Source organism: Chiloscyllium plagiosum, chromosome 11, assembly GCF_004010195.1.
Source record: "Chiloscyllium plagiosum isolate BGI_BamShark_2017 chromosome 11, ASM401019v2, whole genome shotgun sequence".
NCBI classification, from domain to species: domain Eukaryota; kingdom Metazoa; phylum Chordata; class Chondrichthyes; order Orectolobiformes; family Hemiscylliidae; genus Chiloscyllium; species Chiloscyllium plagiosum.
The window spans coordinates 91,944,831-91,966,021 of NC_057720.1; the positions used below are offsets into that span (position 1 = coordinate 91,944,831).

Here is a 21,191-nt window from a genome sequence, read left to right on the forward strand (position 1 = left end):
CCCCCCACCTTATCTCAGTACCAACCCTCGAACTCAGCACCGCCTTCTTGACCTGCAATCTTCTTCCCGACCTGTCCGCCCCACCCCCTCTCCGGCCTATCACCTTCACCTTAACCTCCTTCCACCTATCGCATTCCCAACGCCCATCCTCCCTACCTTTTAGCTTAGCCTGCTTGGCACACCCTCCTCATTCCTGAAGAAGGGCTCATGCCCGAAACGTCGATTCTCCTGCTCCTTGAATGCTGCCTGACCTGCTGCGCTTTTCCAGCAACACATTTTTCAGCTCTGATCTCCAGCATCTGCAAGTCCTCACTTTCTCCATATTCAAGGAAATGTTTTACATAGACATTTGAACAGGCACGGAATCAAGTCATAGAGACCGGGTGCAAGCAGATGGGTTTCGTTTCGAATGGCATCATGGTTGGCACAGCCATGGTGGGTTGAAAGGCCTATTCCTGTGCTGTATAGTTCTGTTTTTACCCCAGCTGGAACCAGCATTAATTTATCAACACTTAGGTTACCCTCCAACTCAGTTCTCCTCAAATCATCCAGGAAATTTGTGAAACATTATTAGCTTCATGTAATCCCGCTCCCCCCACTTTAAAGTTGATATATAAATGCTTAACTCTGCACTCATCTGTGTAGAACAAGTTAAGCAGCACATCGTTAATGTCTCAAGTCACTTCAAAAAATGTGCAGCCGAGAATATACAATCAGTATTGAACATTACCCACAGCACTGACCAGAGGTTGCACATTGTATCCGAAAGGAATTTCCTATTTGTCTCTGATAAGTTGATGGAATCATAGAATCCCCACATTGTAGAAACAGGCCCTTCGGCCCAACAAGTCTACACCGACAATCCAAAGAATACCCCACGTGAACATTCCCCATTACTCTACGTTTATCCCTGACTAATACATCTAACCTACACCCCCCTGAACACTGGGCAATTTAGCATAGCCAATTCACCTAATCTGCACAATTTTCAGTGTCCAGTTTTCTTGCATAGCTAGTCTATGCGTGACTGTGGTTAGTAGATAAATGTTCTTGCTGATCCAAAGCAAGGCCATAGTGCTTGCTACTTCCTTAAACACAATTAGAAGCGAGGTACATTCCAACAATGAGGAGCCAAAGCCAGCACTCCATGGGCGTCAAGGTGTGTAGAGAATATGATGAAATAATGGGCGGCACAGTGCCTCACAGCGCCAGAGATCCAGGTTCAATTCGCACCTCAGGCAACTGACTGTGTGTGGAGTTTGCACATTCTCCCCGTGTCTGCGTGGGTTTCCTCCGGGTGCTCCGGCTTCCTCCCACAGTCCAAAAATGTGCAGATGAGGTGAATTGGCCAGGCTAAATTGTCCGTAGTGTTAGGTGCAGGGGAATGGGTCTGGGTGGGTTGCGCTTCGGCGGGTCGGTGTGGACTTGTTGGGCCGAAGGGCCTGTTTCCACACTAAGTAATCTCAAAAAAATAACAAGTTTACGATGCATGATAGTTTGGTTCATGCTTGAAAATTCCCCTACTACAAAAAATAGAGGGTACGTGAGCTTGCTACTCCCTCGGACATGCTTCTTTTCCCCACCTTCTGCCAATCCTGGCCGATCACTGTCAGATCCCTCTGACAGTCCTTGAATCACTGGTGAGTGTTTTTCCCCTATGCATCTCGAAGTCAGTTTCCAAGTAAATTCAAGGTTAACATTATGATTCATGTATTACCTAAGCGGTTTATGTTTCCCTGATGTACTGGACATAGGTGACAGTTTATGACCTTAGTTTAATTTTACAGCCTTTATGGCCATACTATTGATGATGCTTCTTGGACATACAGCTGAAAGTTATCTTGAATTACTAGTGTCACAGTCATGCAGCATAGAAACAGGCCCTTCGTTCCACCATGTCTATGACAGCCAATAAACACCAAACTGTACTAATCCCATTTCCTTGCGTTTTGTCCATAGCCTACTATGCCCTGGCATTAAGTACTCTGGTGCTTTTTAAATGTTGAGTACCTGCCAGCACTGCCCTCTCGGAATCAAGTTCTATACTTCTACCACCCTCGGGGTGGGAGACAAAAGCCCTGGGAATTACAGACCAGTCAGTCTGACATTGGTGGTGGGCAAATTATTGGAGAGGATTCTGAGAGACTGGATTTATGATTATTTGAAAAAGCATAGCTTGATTAGAGATAATCAACATGGCTTTGTGATGGGCAGTTCATGCCTCAAGACTTATTGAATTCTTTGAGGATGTGACAAAACACATTTGAAGATGTGGTGTATATGGATTTTAGGAAGGTGTCTAATAAGATTCCCACAGTAGGCACATTCAAAGTAAGGAGACATGGGATACAGGGAAATGTGGGTGTCTGGACACAGAATTGGCTGGCCCATAGAAGATAGTGGGTGGTAGTAGATGGAAAGTATTTGGCCTGGAGATCTGTCAGCAGTGGTGTTCCACAAGAATCTGTTCTGGGATCTCTGCTCTGTGAGAGAGAGAGAGATACATATATATACATATACATATATATGTATGTGTGTGTGTGTGTATATATATGTATATGACTTGGATGAGGAAATGGAAGGGTGGTTTAGTAAGTTTGCCGATGACATGAAGGTTGATGGAGTAGTGGGTAGTGTGGAGGGCTGTTGCAGATTGCAGCAGGATGTTGACAGGATTCAGAGCTGGGCTGAGCAGTGGCAAATCGGGTTCAACCTGATTCATTTTGCAAGGTCAAATTTGGATACAGAATACAGGGTTAAAAGCAGGATCCTTCACAATTTGGAGGAACAGAAGGATCTTGGGGTCCATGTTCATAGGTCCCTTGAAGTTGCTACCCAAGTTGATAGGGTTGTTAAGAAGGCATATGGTGTGTTGGCTTTCATTAGCAGGGAAGATGAGTTTGAGAGCCGCAAGGTTATGCTGCAGCTCCAGAGAGCCTGGTTAGACCACACTTGGAATATTGTGTTTGGTTTTGGTCGCCTCATTATCGGAAGGATGTGGAAGCTTTAGAGAGGGTGCAGAGGAGATTACCAGGATGCTGCCTGGATTGGAGGGCATGTCTTATGATGAAAGATTGAGGGAACTAGGGCTTTTCTTATTAGAATGAAGAAGGATAAGAGGTGACTTGTTACCGGTGTACACGATTGAGAGGAATAGATAGTGTGGATAGCCAGAGACTTTTTCCCATGGCGGAAATGGCTATCACGAGGGGACATAATTTTTTTAAGGTGATTGCAGGAAAGTTTAGGGGAGATGTCAAAGGCAGGTTCTTTACACACCGTGCTGGGTGTGTAGAATACACTGCCAGCAGTGATTGTAGAGTCAGATCCATTAGGGATATTTAAGCTACTCTTGGATAGGCACACGGATGCTAGTAAAATGAAGGGTATATAGGTTAGTTTGATCTTGGAGTAGGATAAAAGGTTGGCTGAACATCGAGGGCCAAAGGGGCTATACTGTGCTGTACTTGTGTGTTCTATATTCCTCTTAAACAGCTGCTAACCTTAAATTTGTGCCCACTGGCCTTGAGACACATCATCCACGGGGAAGCGATTCTTACTCTGTCAATGCTCCTCATAATTTTGTATACTCCAATCCTTCCAAATCCTCCCCTGGAGCAGAGAAGTCTCTTTCTTCTTAACTGAAATCTTCATCCCAGACAACATCCTGGTGAATCTCCTCTCCACCCTCTCCAATATAATCATATCTTTTCAATAATGTGGTGATCAGATCTGCTCATAATGTTCCACTTCAGGCCCAACCAATGTTTTATAAAGTTGTAACAAGACTTTCTTATTCCTAATATTCCATGCCCCAGCTAATTAAGGCCAGGATCCCATATGCCACCTTTACCACCCTGTCTCGCTGTGCTGATGTCTTCAGGGATCGATGGACTTGTACACCAAAGTCCCTTTTAATTCTCACTCCTCCCTAAGGACCTCCTACCATTCATTGGGTATATCCTTCCCTTAGACTTCCCATAAGTGCATCTCCTTGCACTTATCAAGATTAAATTCCATCTGCCATTGTTCTGCCCAATTTACAAGGCGATCAATATCAGACAATAGCCTGAGACCATCTTATTCACTATCAACAACAATCCTGATTTTTATGTCATTTATAAACTTGCTAATTATACCTTCTACATTCACATCCAAGTCACTAATTTATGTAACAAACAGCAACGGTCACAGCACTGATCACTCTGCTGCACCACTGGTCACAGGCTTCCAATTGAAAAAAACAACCCTCCACCATCATGTCTGCCTCTTACTTGCCAATTGGCCTTGGATCCCAAGGGCTCTTATCTTTCAAGTTAAAAATCTCTCAACACCAGGTTATAGTCCAACAGGTTGCAATAGTTGTTAGAGTGCTACTCCTTCAGGTAGTGACCTGATGAAAGCTAGAACTTCCAAATAAACTTGTTTAGACTACAACCTGGTGTTGTGATTTTTAACTTTGTCCATCCCAGTCCAACATCGGCACCTCCACATCATCTTATCTTTAAGAATAGCCTTCCATTTGGAACCTTATCAAAGGCTTTACTGATGTCTGTAAACCATATCAATAGCATCTGAAGAGCTTTCTAAGACATCCTCCCTCATTACGGCAGTGATGATCTCCTTCATCAACAATGCGTTGCCCCCATCTCTTTCACATCCTTCCCTATCACACCTGAGGCCTCTATACCCTGGAATGTTGAGCTCCCAGTTCTGTCCTTCCTTCTCATGTGCTAATCAAAGCAATAAGTTAATCTGCCTTACTGGTCAAGTTCCTTGCATTAAAATAGATACAGTTTAGCTTTCTGGTCCTCTGAGTTCCTTAACTTGCTCATGTCTTGTCTCCCTTCTGTATCTGACTGAACATTAATCTTGCTCCCAATTTTACATCAAATCTGCCCCATCCACTGATAAATCAGTTTAAAACCTTCCCAACAGCATGAGCAAATCTCCTAGCAAGGTTCAGGGGAAACCTGTCCAGAAACTCTTAATGATCCAAAAATCTAATGCTCTCCTCCTACACCATCCCTATAGCCATGTGCTTATCTGACCTTTCTTCTTTTTCTGATACTCAGTGCCTTGTGGTATGGAACTAATCTGGAGATTCCAAATGTAGTTATCTTCCACTTCAATCTTCAACTGAAGTGTCTAAATTCCTGTTTCACCATCACACTCGCACACACACCTCAGTCTTTTGTGCTATGTTGTGACCTGGTTCAAACACATGCAGGAGAAACTCAGCAGGTCTGGGAACATCTGTTCAAATGGAAGTAGGGTTTTCAAGTGCAATACGACGACTCTTCAGAACAGACCACTGGCCTCGTTACATACAGCACGTTATTTGACATTGCTGATGTACTATAGAATGATTCCATCTGATGTTGGAGTCAGCAGTGCAGGTTGTGATGTCGTACACTTTGCAGTATTACAAATATCCCTAGCTGTATCTGTACCTACATGTTTAGGCATGTTGTAATTTGCTTTGAGTTAGTTTTTGTGGGGTAAAGAAAGCTGATAGCTGCTATATTGTAATGAGGTGGCCTCTGCCTTTGGTCAGTCATGCTGATGTGCTTTACCTTTCTAATCTATAAAACCTCTAAATAATCCTGTCTAGGTTTTCTAAGCTGTCACACTCGCTCTATCTCCTGGTTCTGCAGTCTGATCTCCCTGGCCTCTCTTTATACTGTAGCTACATCACCCAAATACCCACTCAATCTTTCAGTACTGAGACTTTAGAAATGCCATCTCGGTAAAGGAAGAATAAGAGCCGTCCTGACGCACAGCATCATCTGGGATTCGAGGTAAATCCTGCTAGTGTACCCAGAGAACCTGAGACTGGGTGAAGTATCCCTTTTTTAAAACAACATGAGGCAGCACAATGACTCAGTGGTTAGCGAGGTTCGAAGCTAACCTCATGCGACTGTCTGTGTGGAGTTTGCACATTCTCCCTGTGTCTGTGAGAGTTTCTTCCCACAGTCCAAAGATGTGCAGGTCAGGTGAACTGGCCATGCTAAATTGCTCAGTGTTAGGTGCGTTAGTCAGAGGGAAATGGGTCTTGGCGGGTTACTCTTTTGGAGGGTCGGTGTGGACTTGGGCCAAAGGGCCTGTTTCCCCACTGTAGGGAATCTAATCTAAAAATTTGAATCAATCCTTTAAGATTAAACAAAATTCAAGGGTACCAGTCCCTTACAGGGGCATGGCAATTTAAGCAATTAATTTTTTGTTGCCATTAACAATTGAAATGTCACTTAGAGATAATCGTCAAAACATGGGGTTTAAAGCAAGAGTCCCCATTTCAGTGCCATACATCAAACAACAGTAGGGAATTAGATCTGAACCTGACTATCATTTACACTGTTTACTCGGGGAATGAGAGTGAAGGAGTAGCACTGTACTGGGAGGCAGGAAAGCTGAACAAAGCCAGCAAGTCTGACTTCTAACTGAAGCTGCACGGCATTGATAACTGTCTGCAGGGGGTGGTCAGTATGTCAGAGGATTGGACCAGCTGAGAGCTGAGGTGCCTCAGTACAGCCCTCTCTGTTTCCAGACAGTTCCCATGAGGCATGGGCTTACATGCTCAGTCACTGGCTCCCTCATTACACATTCACAGCAACGCTGAGAGCAGCAATCATCACATTTCCAGCCAGAGGCGATGAGCTCACCGACTACATTAGCAGGAGCAGCTCTGCCTCAGCTCCTCGGCGTGTGTCTCAACGTGCTGTCATTTTCTTTTCACCGGGCAACACCATGTCGGCAAGCCTGCGTTTGCTGCTGACTGACTGGTAGGGGCAAGACGGCCAAATTAACCCCTTCGTGACCTCCTCCCCCACCCCTCAAGTGACTTCCAGTTCACTTTGTCACCCGAATCAGCAAGCTGGATCCATCCTACTTCCTCTTGACGGAAGAGGGGCTTCCCTGTTCTGCCCCTTCCCTCTCGGCCGTGCAGAACCCCCGATCCAAAACCCAAGAACCGCAGGATGACGGCCACAAGATGGTGAACGAGTATGCCTGCCGGCTGCTCGAGCTGCTGGGGATGGGCCATCGCTTGTTTGTACCTCGGCTGCTGCCGGTGAGTCTCTGGTCTCCGGGAGATTGTGTGGCTGTCGGGTTCAGGGGTTTGCTAATGGGAGGCAGAGGCCTGCAGCCCGGAATGAATGACGTTTGACAGTCATTCAGCTTATTGATGGCTGCCTGTGGGAGGACCCTGAGCATTGAAAGCAGTCAGATCTCTCGAGGATCTGTGCACTGAAAAGCAGCATGAAATCCTTGCATACATTGTTGCCTTGATGTCTGACTGACTGTTTTTGTAAAAAAAAATCTGGCACAACTTGTATAACAGGACACTTGACATCCCCTGCTGATATTGAAGGGCTGCAGTTGTCAGCTTGCCTGGTTTGCCCATGCAGTACCTGAAATGTGAATTGTGGCAGTGTACTTGTGCGGGTTTTTGACAGTGTGCACGCATTGAGTCTTGTGTAAATGAGGCAACCCTGTGCCACTTGGGAGCTGCGTTTGCTTTCATTCATTGGATTAATTAACAAGGTAGTTGTGGAGTTGCTCATGCAAGGATAGGCTGATCATGCCTAAGTGGGGTGTGGTACTGCCACTGGCAAGCTGGGGATTTATACTGCCAGATGTGGATGGGTTGCAATGATAAACTGAGGTGGCACAGCCAGCGGAGCCAGAGCCCTTGACCTCCAGTGGTTTGTCTTCACTAATCAGGATTTTCACTTGTGACAGCTAAGAGCTGACTATAACAGCAGCGAGCCAGTTTGCTGTCTGATCTCCTCAAACTGCAGTTTGGGAGGCCAACATGGATGTCGGTAACTGTGTAAAGCTAATAAATCTGTTAGAGGTTGTGCCACAAGCACCTAGCAATGACTGACTAATGCTCATCAGGATAGTGAGTATGTAGTTTGTTGCTTGTAAATCATGGTTTCAAGTTCCTCCACTAATGACCTTATGGTGAGGGAAGCTGATGGGAGCAGGACAGATTTGCTTGCAGCATCAGTAGGTCCCAAGTTAATTTGGGGGTGGGGGGGGTGGTTTATGGTGGAACTCCTGAGAGGTAGATGTTAATTGTGGGGCCCTGTCGGCACAGGCTTTTGAGTTGGAGGCTCTGGATTCAAATCCTGTTGTATGTGACTGAATTTGAGTAGCAAGGGAGTGCTGCACTGTTAGTATCATTCCATTAAAATTGTATGAATTAGGAGCGGGAGTGGGCCATTTGGTACCTGGGACCAGCTCAGAACTTTTCAATGAAATCGTGGCTGATCTGCTTGTGGCCTGAACTCTAATTTTCTGCACCCCAAAAAAAAACCCTTTTTGACACCCTCATCAATCCATCAAATGAACATTGAGATGTGTTGTGAAGCCAAGGGCACACCTGCCTGTTCAGGTAGTGTCCCATGGTATCATTTTGGAGATGTAGGGAATGTCCGTGACGTCACTAGAACAAATGATCAAGTCATTATGACCGCTATGGCACCTGGCTATGTGCTGGTTGGCTGCCACATTTCCTATAGCTGCAGCTGTGATTTTATATTTCAAAAATACTTCATTGGATGTTTTGGACCGCAGACATATTACGAGAGAGGAGGTGTTTGCAGTCTTCAGGTACATTAAGGTAGATCAATACCCTGGGCCTGATCAAGTCTATCATCGGATGTTTTTGGAGGTTAGCAGAGACTTTTGCTTCGTCTCTATCCATTTGGTGAAGTTCTGGAAGACTGGAGGGTGGCTAATGTTGTTTCTTTGTTTGAGAAAGATAGCAAAGACAAACCAGGAAATTACAGGCCAGTGAGCCTGACATCAGTGATAGGCAAGTTGTTGGAGTGGATACTGAGGATCAACCAACACTTTGATAGTCAAGATCTGATTAGGGATAGTCACCATGGATTGTTTGCAGGAAATAAAGTCTGACAAATTTGAGTTTTTCGAAGAGGTAACCAAGAGGATAGGGCAGTGGATGTTGTCTGTATGGAATTTAGTAAGGCCTTTGACAAGGTCCCACACAGCCAGCTAGTCATGAAGGTTAGGTCTCATGGAATCCAGGGAGGGCTAGCTAATTGGATTCAAAATTGGTTCAATGGTAGCAATCAGAGGGTGATGGTTGAAGGTTGTTTCTCAGACTGGAGGCCTGTGACCAGTGGTGTGCCATAGGGGTTGGTGCTGAGACCTTTATTTACGTAAATGATCTGGATATGAATATACAAGGCATGATTAAGTTTGCAATTACAAAATTAGGGCGTATCATTGATAGGTTATCAAAAATTACAGTGGGGTCTTAATCAGATGTGGGGGTGAGCTGAAGATTAACAAATGCAGTTCAATACAGATAATTGTGAGGTGTTGTATTTTGGAAAGTGGGACTTATACAGTAAATAGTGAGGTGTTGTGGCACAGAGAGATCTAGGAGTACAAGTACAGAGGAATCTCAATTATCCGAATGTCAGCTTGTCCGGCAAGATTGCAATGTTCCGATGCTTGGCTACGCTGTTACCCAGCATTCAGTTATCCAGAATTCGATTAACTGAACAAAATGCTCCCAACCCATGTCCTTCGGATAATTGAGGTTCCTCTGTACATAGTTCTTTGAGAGTGGTGTCACAGGTAGACTGGGTAGTAAAGAAGGCATTTAGCATGCTGGCGTTCATCTGTCGAGGCACTGAGTAGAGAAGTTGGGATATTAGGTCGCCTACTTGCAGAACGTTTCAGAGAACACCTCTGGGACACCCGGACCGACCAACCAACCCAACCACCCCGTGGCTCAACACTTCAACTCTCCCTCCCACTCCACCAAGGACAAGCAGGTCCTTGGACTCCTCCATCGCCAGACCACAGCAACACGACGGCTGGAGGAAGAGCGCCTCATCTTCCGCCTAGGAACCCTCCAACCACAAGGGATGAACTCCGACTTCTCCAATTTCCTCATTTCCCCTCCCCCCACCTTGTCTCAGTCCCAACCCTCAAACTCAGCACCACCTTCCTAACCTGCAATCTTCTTCCTGACCTCTCTGCCCCCATCCCCACTCCGGCCTATCACCCTCACCTTAATCTCCTTCCACCTATCGCATTTCCAATGCCCCTCCCCCAAGTCCCTCCTCCCTATCTTTTATTTTAGCCTGCTTGGCACGCTTTCCTCATTCCTGAAAAAGGGATCATGCCTGAAACATCGATTCTCTTGCTCCTTTGATGCTGCCTGACCTGCTGCACTTTTCCAGCAACACATTTTCAGCTCTGATCTCCAGCATCTGCAGTCCTCACTTTCTCCTATATTATGTTACAGCTCTATAACTCATTGGTGAGGCTGCACTCGGAGTATTGTTTGCAGTTTTGGTCACCTTGTTATCGGAAAAACAAAAAGTTTACGAGGATGTTGCCAGGGGTAGTAGGCCTGGGTTATAGGAAGAGATTGGCCAGGATAAGACTTTATCCTTTGGAATGTAGGAGAATGGGGGTGACCTTGCTGAGGTGCATAAATTCACGAGGGGCACAGATAGGATGAATGCATATTATCTTTTTCCCAGGGATGGTGAATTGAAAACTAGATGGCATAGGTTTAAGGTGAGAGGGAAAAGATTTAAGGAGGACCTGAGGGGCAATATCTCCACTCAGAATGGAGTGTAAACTGAATGGGCTGCCAGAGAAAGTGGTTGGGGCAGGTACAGTAGCAACATTGCAAAACACATTTGGGAAGGGTTGAGGGGGATATGGGCCAAATGCGGGCAATTGGAACTAGCTGCGTGGGCACTATGGTCAGCATGGACTGGTATGGGCCAAAAGGCCTGTTTCCATGCTGTGTTACTCTGGGTCTCTATGGTTCTAAGTGTTGTGGAAATTCCTGAGGTGGTGACTGATACTATTGAAATGTAATTTTTTAATTGATGGAAGCTGAGCTGAGCAAAACGGTTAAATTGTGTCCAATCGTTGTTGTAGTTGTGGTGTCATATCTGAACAATCGTTGTGTGAATTCATATTATATCAGACAGACTCTGGGACCACAGACTTCAGTGTGAAAATTACATCTGGCCACAGCCAGTCTCAACCTTGGTTCAATAATCTGGTTGGATCTCAACTAGCATCATTTGACCCTGCTGCCATCTTCCAAAACTGCTCAGTACTTGGGATTATCCTGGCACGAACAGAAAATCCTTTAGCTTTTCTCTACAACCAACCACCTTAACAATTTCTATTTCTCCAATCCACCCTCGATTTGATCAAGTGGCATAATTCCTGGACTTCAAAACTGAGGCCATCATCTTAGTTGTGTCTACCACAACCCACCCTTTCCGCTGCCCACCAAACCATGTTCTACCCCAAGGTTAACGCTTTGTCCCATCCTTGCCTTCTCAATGAGACCCAATTCTTGTTCTCTAACCCCTATTCTAAACCTGAAACCTTGATCCACTCAGTTTCCCTTTTGGGCCCTTTCTTAGTGGACATTGCTTCTTTTTGAGCACGTCTGATTTCCTCTTAAGGTAGTTGCTGTCGTCCACCTTTCTCAAAAACCTAATCTCCCTGCTCACCCAATCGTCTTTTGTGTAACTCAGTGTTTGAATCACCCAAGTCTGACTTCTGTCTCTGCCACAGAACTCTGATTGTGACCATCACATATTTGGCTGCCTCTTCCTCCTTGAGCTTGCAGTATATGTCACAGTCAACTATATCATCCTTGCAACACCTTTTATCCATTGTCATCAGCCTTATAGATACAGCCCTGGCTTGATTCCACATTCCTGCCAATCACATCCTAAGAACAGTAACCTCGGCATATCCATAGCTGAAACCTTTCTCCAATGTCTCTAGACTCTCTTATCCCAATGCTACCCTGTCAGTATGTTACCCTCTCTCCTCCTCAAACATTAACTTGTCTATAACTCTGCTGTCTCTATCTTGCATTGCATCAAGTTCCATCATTGATTCGGGCTTCTAATGTAGGATTCTCATCCTCGTGTTGATAAGTTTTCCTCGCCCCCCCTGCACAATCACCGGACTCTCTCCGGTTATTTGACTCTGGCCTTGAGAGCATTGCCTAACAACTGGAGGCCGCTTCTTCAGCCACTGAGTCCGATGTTGTGTGAATCCTGACCTTTGTATCATCACTATCCTTCCCTCCTGTACGACCCTCCGTAAAACCTTTAGAAGATTACATGTAACTCTGCGTTATGTCACCACCTTTCTTTGAGAATATTCTTCTGATTTTAGACCTGTGCATCGAGGATTTGGCAGCGAACAAGCATTGATGTCATTATTCTCCTCTGTTTTCTTCCCCTTGCTCTCACATTCTCTTGCTTGCATTCTCACCCTCACACACACATGCTGTCTCTATTGAAACATTGCTTAATTTAGGAAAGGAGAGGATAATTTTAAATCATGAGTGCTGGAGACCAGTTAGAGTAAAACACCTTTTTCTCATTGTAACAATCAAGGTGGATACTAAAGATTCAGAATAAATCAGTAAGAACATGAGCAAGCAAGATGGAATAGCAAATCTTCAAATTTCAAATGTGAAGACAAAACAAATGTGCTCTTAATGAGTGCAAAGAATAGAGTGAGATGGTTTCATACTAAACTAATTTAAAGAGGTGCAAGATGAGTTGAAGCTAACAACATGGAAAATCATGAATTTGAGGTGTCGTGTTGTGAACAAAGGGGTTAGATGGAATTGAAGGTGACTTGAATAAAAGCCAGCAGATAATGAAGAGTATAGCATTGTGCAATATGAAGAGCAGTTCAAGAGGAAAGACCAGATTCTCTGGATTGAAACAAAATCTAATTGTGGAAGATGAATATTTAACATTTATTATTTGAAATGTAAGTGATCAAGAGCAAACTCAGAATTCTGATCTTTAGGATTATTATGGCCCAGAGGATTATAATGGCCCATTTTGTCTGCTCCAATTCTGTTATATCATCCTGCACACTATTTCTATTGAAATAACCATCCAATGCCTATCTTGAATGAATGTCTCCATTGAATCTGCCTGCACCACATTTCCAGGCAGTGCATTCCATATGCTTAACTGCATGAGAGAGGTTTTGCGCACACGACTGTGTACACCCTCTTGTTGTTTTTCTCTCTTACTAGCAGGAACACTTTCTCCCTATCTATGCTGTCTAACCTGCTCAGAATTTTGAAAATCTCTATCAAATCTCCTCTCAGTTGCCACCTCTCCAACAAGAATAGTCTCACCTTCAAACTATCCTTATCACTCAAGCTTCTCATTACTAGAACCATTCTTGTAAGTCGCTGTGCACACATTGCAATGTGTTCAAATCCTTCCTATAATGTACACAATAGCCCAACTGAAGTCTAACAAGTGGGAAGCTAGGGAAAAAATAGCAGGGCCTCTAGTGTAGATATTTGTATCATCTAAAGATACCGGTGAGGTGCCAGAGGATTGGATATGGCTAATGTGCCGCCTTTTAAGAAAGGCTGTAAGAAGCAGCCTGGGAACTGTAGGCTAGTATGTCTCAGTGGTGGGTGAGTTGTTGGAGAGGCAAGGAGTGATTAGGGATGGTCAGAATGGCTGTGTGTGTGGGGAATCATGGTTCACAAACTTGGTTGACTTTTCTGAGGATGTGACCGAAAAGATTGAGGGCAGAGCGCAGTACACATCTACATGGACTTTAGAAAAGCATTCTGCATGGTAGACTGGTTAGTAACATTGGAGCACATGAGATTCAGGGAGTTTGCTCACTGAATACAAAATTGGGTTGACAGTAAGAGACCGGATAATGGGAAAGGATTGTTTTTTGGACTGGAGGCCTGTAACCAGCAGTATTCTGCAGGGATTGGTGCTGGGTCCACTCTTGTCATTTAATATGAACAATTTGGATGAGAATTTAGAAAGCGTGGTTAGTAAGTTTGCGGACGTCACCAAAATTGAACACATGAAGGTTATCGAAGGTGACAAAAGAATCTAGACGAATTGGGCAAATGGGCCGAGAAGTGGCAGATGGAGTTAAATTTGGAGTAATAAAATGTATTACATTTTGGTAAAACAAACAAGGGCTGGGCTTATATAATAGAGCCCTGGATAATATTGTCCAACAGGGAGACCTAGGGTTTCAGGCTCATAGTTTGTTGAAAGCTGTGTCACAGGTGGACAGGCTGGTAAAGAAGGCATTTAACATGCTTACCTTAATTGCTCACTCCACTGAGTATAAGAGATGGGACATCATGTTGAGTTGAGCACGATGTTGATGAGGACTGTTCTGGATTACTGTATCCACTTCTGGTCACCCTGTTATAGGAAGGATATTAAATTATAGAGGGTTCAAAAAAAATTTACAAGGATGTTACTGGGACTGGAGGGCTTGAGTTATAAGGATAGTACGAATCCTTTTTTTTTTCCCTGGAGGGTAGGAGGTTGAGGGATGACATTATAAGGTCATAGATAAGGTAAAAAGCCAAGGTATTTTCCTGGGGACTTCAATACTAGAGGGCATATTTTTAAGGTGAGAAAAATTGAAAAGGGACCTAAGGGGCAACTTTTTTTCATACAGTATCTGGAATGAACTACCAGAGGAAGTGGTAGATGAAGATATAGTTAAAACATTTAAAAGACATTTTGGACAGGTACATGAATAGGAAATGTTTAGAGGGAGATAGGCCAGATGTAAGCAAGGGGTGGGGGGGGGGGGGGGGGGGGGGAGGCTAGTTCAGTTTGGGGAAACGTGGTTGGCATGAATGAGTTGGACCTAAGGGTTTGGTTCCGTGCTGTATGACTGACTCTTATACAAATTTAACATCCTTGCTCATATTCTCTATGCCCCTATTAATGAAGTTGAGGACACTGATCTATTAACCACTGTCTCCATCTATTCTGCAACCTTCAGTGATCTGTGCACATACACACACCAATCCCTCTGTTCTTGAAGCTGCTTTTGCATTGTTCTCCTGTTGCCTTTCAAAGTTCTTCTGATCAAAATGTTAGTTGAACACATCAGTGATATTCTTGTCTACATATATAAATCCCTTTCTTGGTCTCTGATCAGCCTTGCGTTCCTTTAACCACACTCTTACTGTTTGTGTCTATATACTTTGGGATCTCCCTTTTTCTTAGCTGCTAGTCCATTTCTCATAATTCCTCTTTGCTTCTGTTACTTGCCTTTGTACCCCCGTCCAAATCTTTGATGTTTCAGTTGGCTCTCAAATGTATTTTCTGCTTCACGCCTGTCAGAAAAGCTCTGGGTGGATAAGTAACTAGGCTCTGGTGGCAGGTACACTGTTGTTTGAAGAAGGTACAATCTTGGGTCTCAATTTTTTTTTTCAGCATTCCTGGCTGCCTTAATTGTGATGCTGGACTGGAGAGTAGCTCTGATGGAACATTGTGTCCTCAAAGATGTACAGGCTGACTAACTTGTCCAGTGTCCAATTCAAATCAATAATTCGGGATCAAATTAATGATTATTCAGAGATACAAGGGTTAATTGAGGATAGCCAGGATGCATTTACTGAAGACAGTGTGATATCTAGGTTTACTCTCAACACAATACTTGATTTCTTTAAGTGTCTAAGGCGCGGTGTTGAACTTTGTAGATGGCACAACTAGGGATTAGATTAGATTAGATTACAGCGTGGAAACAGGCCCTTCGGCCCAACAAGTCCACACCGACCCGCCGAATCGCAACCCACCCATGCCCCTACATTTACCCCTTACCTAACACTATGGGCAATTTAGTATAGCCAATTCACCTGACCTGCACATCTTTGGACTGTGGGAGGAAACCGGAGCACCCGGAGGAAACCCACGCAGATGCACGGAGAACGTGCAAACTCCACACCGTCAGTCGCCTGAGGCGGGAATTGAACCGGGGTCTCAGGCGCTGTGAGGCAGCAGACTGTGCCACCATGCCTCCCACCAGGGGTTGGTAAATGTGACCATTTCAGGAAGACGCAAGAGCTGAATGAGCTTTTCAGGAGGGTACTGATATAGGATGAGGCCACTCAGCCCTTCATACCTGCTCTGCCATTCAATGGGATCGTGGCTGACATGATTTGGCTTTAATTCCACTTTCCTACCAGCACTCCATAATGTTTGACTCCCTTACCCGTTGAATATCTGTCGAACTCAACCTTGAATATTTTCCACATTCACTCTTCTGAGGAGAATTCCACATATTCATGACCATCTCAGAACAGAGACGGTCCTTATCTTCCTTAAATGACAGACCCCTTTTTATTTTCAAACCCTGTTCCTGAATTCTAGCTTTCTCCAGAAGAAGCACCCTCTGCATACACCTTTTTGAGTCCCCTCAGAATCTCTCATGCCTTAGTCGGATGATCTTTCATTCTTTATGCTCCCCTGGATAAAGGCCCAACGTGCTTTCCCCATTGTAAAATAGTGCCTTCATCTGAGGAACTGATCGAGTAAACCTCCTCTGACCTGCTAACACAAGTGTCCCGTTTCAAATAGGAGGCCCAGAACTGCACACTGTAGCAGAATGAGCAACATACATTCAGGAAGATGCAGGGTCATTAGCAGAGGGGCCAAATGAGTGGCAGATACAACGTTCAGCACGATTCATGACTTCACAGATAACGAAGCAGTCCTTGTCCAAGTGCAATAGATCTAGTCAATATCCAGGCTTGGGCTGAAAAGTGGTAAGTAACATTTGGACCACACAAATGCCAGGAATGACCATCTCCAGTAAGAAATGATTGAGCCATCTCTCTTTGATATTCAGTGGTGTTACCATCAGTCATGCTGGGTTGGCTACTGGTACACGTTCCAGAGTCAAGGGCCAAGCTCATTCTGTTCCAATTTCAGCTGGTTCTTAATTAAGCTATGTTGCAATGAATAAATAAGTTGCTCAAAAGCTTCCAACTTCAGGAAGTGTTAATTTCTTTTCAAGCCATTTACAGCCTAAATTAGGTTTGCAGTAATTGAAGATTTAGACATTTCCTTGCCCAGCAAATGCACGCACTCACTGCAAGCAATCAACCAATCAGTTGTGATTCATGTCGGTCACCACAGATCTATATCTGTAATACATCTGTCTAATATAAGTTATTCCATCCCTCCTTCATGTCTAACATGTGACTATTGATGTCATTGCTATATCACCATCTCATGATCTTATCCATTCTCATTTCCTGAGGAAACCCAGAAGCAGAGTGGTTGAAACAAATGGTACAGATACATTAAAGGGCATACTAAATAAGGGAGGGAGAAGTAGAAATGTGTGATAGATTTAGATGTAGACTTGTGGAGCAGATTTGCCAGCACAGAGGCCAAATGGCCTCTTTTTGTGCAGTGTGTGCTACATATATAATCCTATGTATGACTACCTGCTGCTGTTCAAACTCGCTCTCTCCCAGTGCTGGTTTCCTATCATACCCTTACTGGCGGAGCATCATTTCTCACAACAATCAAATGGCGAATAGCCCCTTCTCCTGTTGGGTGACTCTTCAGTGTTGGTCACCGAGCTTTTTTTGTTGCATGGCTGATATTTATAACATTGGTGAACAGGGTTCCAAGAATATCTTTTTAAACATCTAATTTGTTATCACTGTTTCCGTTTCCTCCCTGGTTTGCTCACAGTAATGTCTGTGACTTTTGGAATCTCCTGGACTGAAAATTTGGATTGGTTAGCCTAATCTAGATTTTGAAGTCATTGATTTTTGTTTGTTTTTTTTTTGTTTTTTCCTGCATTTTATGCAATAAACTACATCATTTCTCAATCCTTTGTGGCTATAGGCATGGTAATGAATGATTGCTAGTATTGTACTGCTGTTTTTTAAAAAAAAAAAAGAATGGTTCAGAGGCTAAGTAATTGTAAGCCAGTCAGCCTAACCTCAATGGTGGGGCAAATTCTGAGAAATAATACAAACCTTCATTGAGAGAGGCAAACAGATTGCAGCACCCAAATGCCAGGCAATGACCATCTCCAATATGAGACAATCTAACCACTGGGCCTGGTCATTCAATGGTATTACCATGACTGAATCCCCACTATCCCTGAGGTTACCATTGAACAGCATCTCAACTGGACTCGCCACATAAACTCTGGCTAAAAGAGTAGATTAGATTCCCTACCGTGTGGAAACAGACCCTTCGGCCCAACTAGTCCACACTGACCCTCCAAAGAGTAACCCACCCAGACCCATTTCCCTCTAACTAATGCACCTAATACTATGGGCAGTTTATCATGACCAATTCACCTGGCCTGCACATCTTTGGACTGTGGGAGGAAACCAACGCAGACACTGAGAGAATGTGCAAACTCCACACAGACAGTTGCCCGAGGCTGGAATCGAACCTGGGACCCTGGTGCTGTGAGGCAGCAGTGCTAACCACTGAGCCACCGTGCCACTCCAAACTTTAAGCAGACAGTTCAGTGCTTTCCTGAATGACTGCAGTACTGATTAGATTCCCTACCATATAGAAAAAGGCCCTTCGGCCAGTGGGAGCGGCACAGTGGTTAGCACTGCTGCCTCACAGCACCAGGGATCCAGGTTCAATTCCCGCCTCGGGCAGCTGTCTGTGTGGAATTTGCACATTCTCCCCGTGTCTGCATGGGTTTCCTCCCGGGTGCTCCAGTTTTCTTCCACAGTCCAAAAATGTGCAGGTTAGGTGAATTGGCCATGCTAAATTGCCCGTAGTGTTAGGTGAATTAGTCAGGGGTAAATATAGAGGGTGTGGGTTTCTCTTCGGAGGGTCAGTGTGGACTGGTTGGGCTGAAGGGCCAGTTTCCACACTGTAGGTAATCTAATATAAAAATCCACACCGACCCTCCAAAGAGTAACCCACCCGGACCCCTTCCCTATATTTGCCCTGAATAATACATCTAGCACTATGAACAATTTAGTGGGTCAGACGCTCGGAATACTATGGTGAATAACTCACCACCTGACTGCCCAAAGCCTGTCCATCAAATCAGGATTGTGATGGAATGTTACCCACTTGCCTGGATGGACGAAGCTCCAACAACACTCCAAGCTTGACACTATCCAGGACAAAGCAACCTGCTTGATTGGCACCACATTCACTCCCTCCACCACTGACACTCAGTACACACAGCTGTTACTATCTACAAGATGCACTGCAGAAATTTGCCAAAGATCCTGAGACAGCGCCATCTAAATCCATGGCTACATCCATCTCAAAGGACAAGGGCAGCAGATACATAGGAGCACCACCTGCAAGTTCCCCTCCAAGCCAATCACCATCCTGACTTGGAAATCTATCCCCATTCCTTCCATGTCACTGGGTTGCAATCCTGCCGTCTCTAAGGGCATTGTGAGTCAACTTAGAGCACAGGCTGCGGTGGTTCAAAAAGGCAGCTCACCACCATCTTCCTGAGCAACCAGGGACAGGCAACAAAAACTGGCCAGCTAGCAACATCCACCTCGCACGAGTGAATTTTTTAAAAAAAATATCAGGGTTAGAATTTGTTTAAATTAGATTCCCTACAACGTGGAAACCAGGCCCTTTGGCCCAACAAGTCCACACCGACCCTCAGAGTAACCCACCCAGACCCATTTACCCCTGACTAATGCACCTAACACTATGGGTAATTTAGCATGGCTAATTCACCTTACCTGCACATATTTTGGACTGTGGGAGGAAACCGGAGCACCCGGAGGAAACCCACGCAGGCACGGGGAGAGTGTGCAAACTCCACACAGTCACCCGTGGTCGGAATCGAACCTCGGTCCCTGGCACTGGGAGGCAGCAGTGCTAACCACTAAGCCACTGTGCCGCCCCAAGATCCACAATTTGACCCTGTTATTGATGGTGAAGTAAAGTGTCGCTGGCAGGGAGGTATTGGGGATTGGAGAAAGGTAGCCACTGGAATTCCAAATCATCAGCTGTTCCAAACCGGATCTGTAAAAGAGAAATAGTTAACCTTGGCATAAAGGTGCAGATCAAGAGGACACCAATTTAACCATGGAATTTGAGGAGTCATGAGAAGCATCTTTAAGCAGAGACTGGCTGGGATCTGGAATGGGCTGACTCAAAGTAACCAAGGCAGAGCCTATTGTGGCTTTGAAAAGGGAACTGGTCGGAAGGGTGGGGTTGCAATTGTCGAATTGTAGGGGAAATGGCAGGGTCGTGAGACTAGCTAAACTGCTGTTGCAAAGAGCTGGTATGTGCTTAATTGGCTGAATGATCTCTAGACATACTGTATCCATTGAATAATTCAAGTGTGAGATAATGTGTTTGTGAGAGCAGACAGGCAAGGGAGTACACACAAGATTGTGGGGATGTTGAATCATCTAAAGGAATAGAATCATCCTGAAGCTTATGTCCACTGATCCCTGAAGATAACAGAGCAGGTGAAGCAGACTTTCGGGGTCATTAGCATTAAATTTTATTGTAACATGTACTCAAGTACAGGGATCTAGGAGTACAGGTGAAAAGTTTACTGTCACCATTCACTGTGCCACCTTAGATACAAGGTATCTGTGTGAAAAATCTTGGGTTAAAAAGTAGGAAAATAAAGAATTAAATTTTAAACTTCAGCATTACAGGTCTTGTCAGTAGAAATAAAGTTTAAAAACTTCAAATTACAGTCATAGTTCCATATTTAAAGTCAGGATTTGGATATAGGTCCTGGTAACTGCATTACTAGAATGACACGATCCCATCAGAGACTAGGGGATTTTGTCAGGAAAGGGAAGTTTTAGCTTTGAGGATTGATTGGATCAGCCGGGACTGTTTCCTTTTGGGAAAGAGGAGGCCGAGGGGAGATTTGATTGAGGTGTGTAAAATGATGAGGGGCCTGGATGGGAAGGACTGATTTCCATCAGAGGGCAATAACCAGGGCACAGCACTTCTCAAGTGAGTAATAATTGGATGGATTCCAGTGGAGTTGTGGGAGGCTGCTTCCCCCAATAGCTGGCGAAGGATGAACTCTGTTTGATAGGGTCAAGAGGCAGAAATCCTCATCGTGTATATTAAGTCTTAAATATGCTCTGCCCTATAGGGGCTGCATGTCAAGAGCTATGAAATAGGATTGGCTGGCTAGCTGTTTATTGACCATCACAGCTCCCAGGGGATGAACAACTTGCTTCAGTAATGTAGATTAGTGATTTATTACATGTCAAATCTCTCCTGCCATTCTCTGCATTTACACATTTAAGTTTGAGACCAGGTCACATGAGACCAGGTTACAGTCAACAGGTTTGTTTGAAGCTGCATGCTTTTGGAGCCGCTGCTCCTTCCTCCGGCAGTGAG

At 44.6% G+C, this 21,191-nt stretch overlaps 1 protein-coding gene across 6 annotated transcripts in view; it reads left to right on the top strand.

Moving 5' to 3' along the window:
* LOC122554666 (rab GTPase-activating protein 1-like) overlaps nt 1–21,191 on the top strand; it is a 126,279-nt gene that overhangs the window by 47,637 nt on the left and 57,451 nt on the right. Inside the window, exon 1 of one of the 6 annotated variants that reach the window (XM_043700025.1) lies at nt 6,564–7,069. The exons of the other annotated variants lie outside the window; for them this stretch is intronic. Coding sequence (XP_043555960.1) covers nt 6,992–7,069 — 78 coding nt within the window. The 5' untranslated portion in view covers nt 6,564–6,991. Of the gene's footprint in view, nt 1–6,563; nt 7,070–21,191 lie in introns of those variants that run through there. 6 annotated transcript variants of the gene reach the window in all.